This window comes from Hirundo rustica, unplaced genomic scaffold (genome assembly GCF_015227805.2).
Source record: "Hirundo rustica isolate bHirRus1 unplaced genomic scaffold, bHirRus1.pri.v3 unplaced_BUSCO_419118at7742, whole genome shotgun sequence".
NCBI lineage: Eukaryota > Metazoa > Chordata > Aves > Passeriformes > Hirundinidae > Hirundo > Hirundo rustica.
The window spans coordinates 9245-14501 of record NW_026690737.1 but is presented as its reverse complement, the minus strand read 5'-3'; the positions used below and the strand labels follow the sequence as shown (position 1 = coordinate 14501).

The window sequence follows — 5257 nt, the reverse complement described above, 5'->3', positions numbered from 1 at the left end:
AAGAAGAAAGAAAAGAAAGAAAAAAAAAAAAGAAAAAAAAAGAAAAAAAAAGAAGAAAAAACCAGTGTAAATAAATTTCCTTCTGTCCTCCCTGCCGGGACAAAGCCCTGCCTGTGGGAATGAGGAGGAGGCCGAGCCAGGGATCCCCCACATCTGTGGGCACGGTCCCTGCCTGGCACACGGGCGCTGCAGCCTGGCACAGCTGCCTCAGGGCCCGATGCAAGGCTCAGGATGTGGCTCTGTGCTCTCTAGAGGAAGTTTAGGATCAAGCCAGCCTCACCTCGGAGCCACAGCGCTCCTGGCAGTGCCTGCCTGGGGCTCTGCCCGTGCCAGGACAGCCTGAGGTACGGCCTGAGCTGTCCCTCTGACATGTCAGGTACATTCATTTCCCCTTTTTTTATTAAAACACTCTGCCAGGTGAAAACACCGAATGAAATAGAGTTTTGCTTTATTGGGGAGGCCGTAGCGAGTAACTCTGGGTTTCTTTGCAGGGGCACCAGCGGGGGTGGTTCATTACAATCCTTGCAGCCCAGCCAGGCTGAAGAATGCTTCCCTTGTAAAAGCAGTTGGATTAAAAAACAGGTGAGCAAAAGGAACAGCAGCTCCTATCAAATATCTGTACCCAGTGAGCAGACGCTGCCCTCAGGCAAAACCTTGTTATCCTGTAGCACGATCTCCCTCGCCTGGAACAGAACTTTCTCGTGTTTTCTTCAGTCTTGTCAGAAAATGTCAACTCCTTTTCCTCCTTTTTTTTTTATTTTCCCCTTCTCCAGTTCACTTTCCCGTGTAACCACCCCTGGTTATTCCTCTGGGTGGTATCAGAGCCGTGCAGGGCACGTGGCAGGAAAAACCAATCCCCAGAAAAAAAAAAACCCCAAAATTACATTTTACCTGACAGCAAGCTACCAAGCGGAGAACAAGAGGTGGTTCTGCTGCAGCCAGGGCTTTGGGACAGAACTTTATCCCTACAGAAAGCTGGGAATGCTCCTACTGAGGACAAAGGGGACAGCATCCAGCAACGAGCAGACAGCAACACCAACAAACGCCACCAAGAGAGGGTCTGGAAGGACGAAGCTGCCCTGCCCTCCCCGTCCCACGCCGCGTTTTCGCTCTGTTGCAGTTCTTTGGGGGGGGATAAATCAGCGGGGGGGCTGAGGGTGAGGATGAGGCACGGGGAGGGGACGCTGCGGGGTCACACCCAGGCTTTGAGCTGGGTGTTGCAGCCCCTGGCGCAGCCGGGAGCCCGGCACCAGCGGCCCCCCTTGTAGAGGGCCAGGCTGTAGGGCTGGAAGCACACCAGGAGCTGCAGGCGCCGGGCCAGGCTGCAGTAAATGGCCATGGCCACCACCAGCAGCGGGGACATGATGACGAAGCCCAGGATGATGAGGGCGGAGGAGCTGTTGTCGTCCAAGATGCTCTTGCAGTAGCGGGCAGAGGAGTGCAGCACCTGTGGGGAGAAGCGAGGCAGAAGCAGGAGATTTAAATTGGAAAAGGGCCCCAAAAAGCCACCCCTGTCGCGTGGGCCTGGTGGTTAACCGCAGCGGTGGCCAGAACGCCCTCGAGTTTCCAATGTTTTCATGGAAAAAGGCATCTCTTCCCTCTCTCGGAGCTGAGCGATCTTCAGCTACGCTCTGTGACTGATATCACACCTTAATCAAAGCTTTCAATCATCCCAGTGAGACAAGAGCACTGCACACAGAGCCTCATCTTTATTAAATCATCCAAAGGCATTTGACGGGCACAAACCAAATCAAAACCCCTCCCGGTGCTACATCGGCGCGGGTGGCACCGCGCTGGCAATAACCAAAAATAAAACAAAACCACAGGAATCTGCTCGATTCTGCAGACAGAGCCCGGTCATCCCGTGCCTCTCCAGACCCCTTTGTGTTCCGCTCTTCATTTCTGCTGAAAAACCTGCCAGGGAAGAATACCTGCACAGAAAACCTCCCTGGGCATGGCTGGTGGTGTTTCGAGCCCTCCTCCCGTGCTGGCAGCAGCAGAGCCGAGCTGAGCACTCGCTCGTTCTGCACTAACCAATGCTGCAGGCTGCCCCCGTGTCCCCAGACTCGATTCTTTCTCCTTTCAGCAGTAAAAGGAACGCGACCCGTCACCCTCAGAACCAACAATGAATCCATCTGACGGGGCTGCAGTGCAGAAATCAGCCCCTGGCTGCTGGGAGGAAGCGAAAAGCCGTGGCCCAGCGACGGGGACTGCTCTGGGGAAGCCACAACCCCCTGCTATGATTGCATTCAAGGAAAGGCTGCGCTGAAAAGACTCCTCACAGCTCCCAGCAACACAGGGGCTTTCACTTCTGGTCCACTTGGCTGCACTCAAAACCATTTTGCGTCTCCTCAAAGCCTTTGAGGGTGCGTGCAGAGGAGAAGCTGAGGTTTTCCAAGGTGAGGGAAGCTGGAAGGGGCAGCTCTGGGAGGCTTTTTCCCATTTCCAGTCCAATTTGCAGTCCCTGTTTGTGACTATGAAACAGGCACACCGAGCTGGTCTAACAGCCCACGCCTGCAAGGAAAACGGTGAACTGCTTTTTCACATCCACGCTTGGTCAAGCGACCCCAAAAAAATGTTTCAATTAATAGACCAAGAAGAGATTTGTAAAAAAGGAAATAATGCAATGCAGAGGGCAGCAAACAGAGCCTGGGTGGGCAAAGGGGGCTCGTTTTTTTTTGTGTGAGGAATGCACAGAATGTTTGGGAACGGGAACGTTAGATTGGATGAAAAGGGGATTATATATTCTGTCAGGCTTCACTAATCTATCATTAGGGAAATCCTAATGGATCTTAAACAGAAAGCAGCAAACCCTGCCAGAGCCCAGGCAGGACTGTGAGCTCTGGAGCTCAGGTTGGCAGCTCTCAGTGACAGAAACCCCAGGGAAAGAGAGAAATACTGGGAAATTAAAATGCAAACAACAAGGTGTGCTCACCTCACCCCGCACCCCTGCTTGGCACTTCCACGGGGACACAACTTTATTGCCCAATTTCCCACGCAATACCTGTTCTTCTCAGCCCAGATTACTCACACAGGGAAAAATCTGCTTCCTTAGGGAAACAAAGCCAAGGCTTTGGGGAGTCCTGTCTGGCCAAAGGAACCCTCAGGTGTGGGAGGAGGAGCGGCACTTACCTGGGAGTGGCACTGGAAGCCAAAGTAAACCACCACGATGGTAGGGAGCAGCACAATGGTGAAAATAACAAACATCAGGAGCAAATTCAGCAGGAAGACCAGGGAGTTCATGGCTCCTATCAGCAGGGTCCAGGCCAGGCAGCAGCAGGGGCTGCGGGGCTCCCCGGGAAGCAGCCGCTCATCCATGTCGTACGGGGGCAGCCCAGGGATCATCCGAGACTTTTCCGAGAGGATTTCTGCCCCAAGGTCCTCAGGGTCCTGGCCAGACATCCTTCAAGAAGATCCACCAACCCACGCTCTTATCCAAAAATACTTCCTCGCTTTTGGTCCAACGGAGCCGGGGAGGATCTTGCAGAGGCTTCTTCTGCCGCTTGCGCAGGTGGCCAGGAGCCCTCAACCAGAGATCATGGTGGAGCAGGCAGGGAAAGGTCCCTTGGGGCCCCTGCTCCCCCAGCACCTGCTCGGCACAGTTTGCTTCTCCCAGATGCTCTTCCAGCAGTGCCCCAGCCTCGGTGCCAAAGCAGATCTGCTGGAAGTTTGGCAGTAGCTTTTATTTTGGTTTAGAATCCAGAGCCCTGCTGAATTTGCTGTTGTTTTTCCCAGGATTCCGATCCCAGGGGGTTGCTGTGGTAGCTGGGATGGGCTGCTCAGTGGGCTTGAGTGTTCTCTCCCACCTTTGAGCTCAGCTGGGTGTTCAGGATGTCAGGCTTAGGCAGTTCCTTGTCCTCCAACCACCTCTCCGTGCCCTTCACCCCGTACCCAAGCAAATATTCCTGCCCAAGTCTCATCCGGACGAGGCGAGCAGCGGAGATGAAGGACAGCAGCGATGGGAACAGCGTGTGGCGGTGTCACTGCTCTCAGCTGCCTGCAGCCACAGCCACTCGCCCTTCTGAGGCAGCTCAGCTTGGCAAGGCTGCTCTGTTTACAGAGAGCAGCCTCAGAGCTGCTCCCTGTGCTGGCCAATCCCGCACATCTCTCTCCCCACAGATGGGATGGAGCACGTGGCACCGAGAGCCACGCTCAGCCATCCATCCCCGGGTCAAGATGGTCCCTCTCCAGCTTTAATTATTCTGCCTCTGATTCCATTTTGTAAAATTCCTCTCTAGATTAAAAAAAAATAAAATAAAAGCCCTTAGAGAAATTGATTATAATGATCACCGTATTTCTCAGAAATCATCTGTGCCCCGCAGTCTTCTGTTATTGTTTGCGGAACATATTGATGCTCTCGTAGAGGAGGTGCAGCAATTATCAATTATTTCATCTGCCTCATAAAATCAATATTATTTAAGAATTTCAGCGGCATCTCCACGCCTGCGTAGCCTCCGAGGTACAGTGGCAGTAATAAGAGAGAGACATTAAAGGATGCAGAGAGGAACAACCTCTGAGGCAGAGAGCAGAGTGTGACAAGTCCAGTTCCATCCTGTCCCTGCCGCGCGCCCTCGGGCTGGATGGCTCCCAGGGCAGCAGCCTCCACTCAAGCTGCAAAATGTGAAATCTCTTCTCAGATCTGTCCAGACGTCCCCAGGGAAATAACTGCTGCATCCATCCTGCTTTCAGCGCTGCACAGGCCAGAGACAGCGTTAATAATAAAGTCTGAAGCTGTGCAGGAAGCCATAAATATGACAAGTGGCAGGGAGCTCGGAGAGTCTCAGTGTTTACTCTGCCTGTCTCAATTCTGTTTAGATTTAAAGACATAATAGCTTTTGAGCTTGATTTATGCCTTTGAAGGGGAAAAAAGGACGAGCCACATAAACAGAAAGAACCCAACCCAACACTATAGGAAGATGAACCAATTTTAGGTTTAATTCATGGAAAGATGAACGCAGTGCTGGGCAAATAAAAATCCTCCAGCTGCTTTTACCATCTGCTGCTGGTGGCACAGGGGTGTGGTGAAACACAACTCAAGCATGCATAAAAGTGCCATAAATTCTAAGGAGTTTTGCTAAATCCAGTGAAACTTTCCAGCGTTCTTTTGCTATAATGAAAATGCATTTTAACTTTTTCAGGGAGCTCTGAAAATCGTGTTCCGTGCATTTATTTTCTACACGTTCTACTGATTCTTGTAATAGCCAAGTGAACTTTGTGTCAGACACAGCTCAGCGAGATGAAGAAATATCCCTCTCTG

The 5257-nt window shown here is 52.1% G+C and overlaps 1 protein-coding gene across 1 annotated transcript; it reads right to left on the bottom strand.

Moving 5' to 3' along the window:
* Positions 1 to 431: 431 nt before the first annotated feature.
* Positions 432 to 4103, bottom strand: LOC120748352 (transmembrane protein 88-like). The gene is made up of 2 exons (XM_040054488.2): positions 3133 to 4103; positions 432 to 1447 (listed from the first exon to the last, which is right to left on the bottom strand). Exons 1-2 carry the CDS (start codon positions 3400 to 3402, stop codon positions 1193 to 1195), a joined length of 525 nt encoding a protein of 174 aa, XP_039910422.1. The 5' UTR covers positions 3403 to 4103; the 3' UTR covers positions 432 to 1192.
* Positions 4104 to 5257: the final 1154 nt, after the last annotated feature.

Bases quoted from the DNA above. Each gene is read 5' to 3' on its own strand.
- LOC120748352 (XM_040054488.2), bottom strand. From the start codon at position 3,402: ATGTCTGGCCAGGACCCTGAGGACCTTGGGGCAGAAATCCTCTCGGAA. The intron at 1,448-3,132 runs GTAAGTGCCGCT...TTCTCCCCACAG, and splicing joins GCTTCCAGTGCCACTCCCAG to GTGCTGCACTCCTCTGCCCG.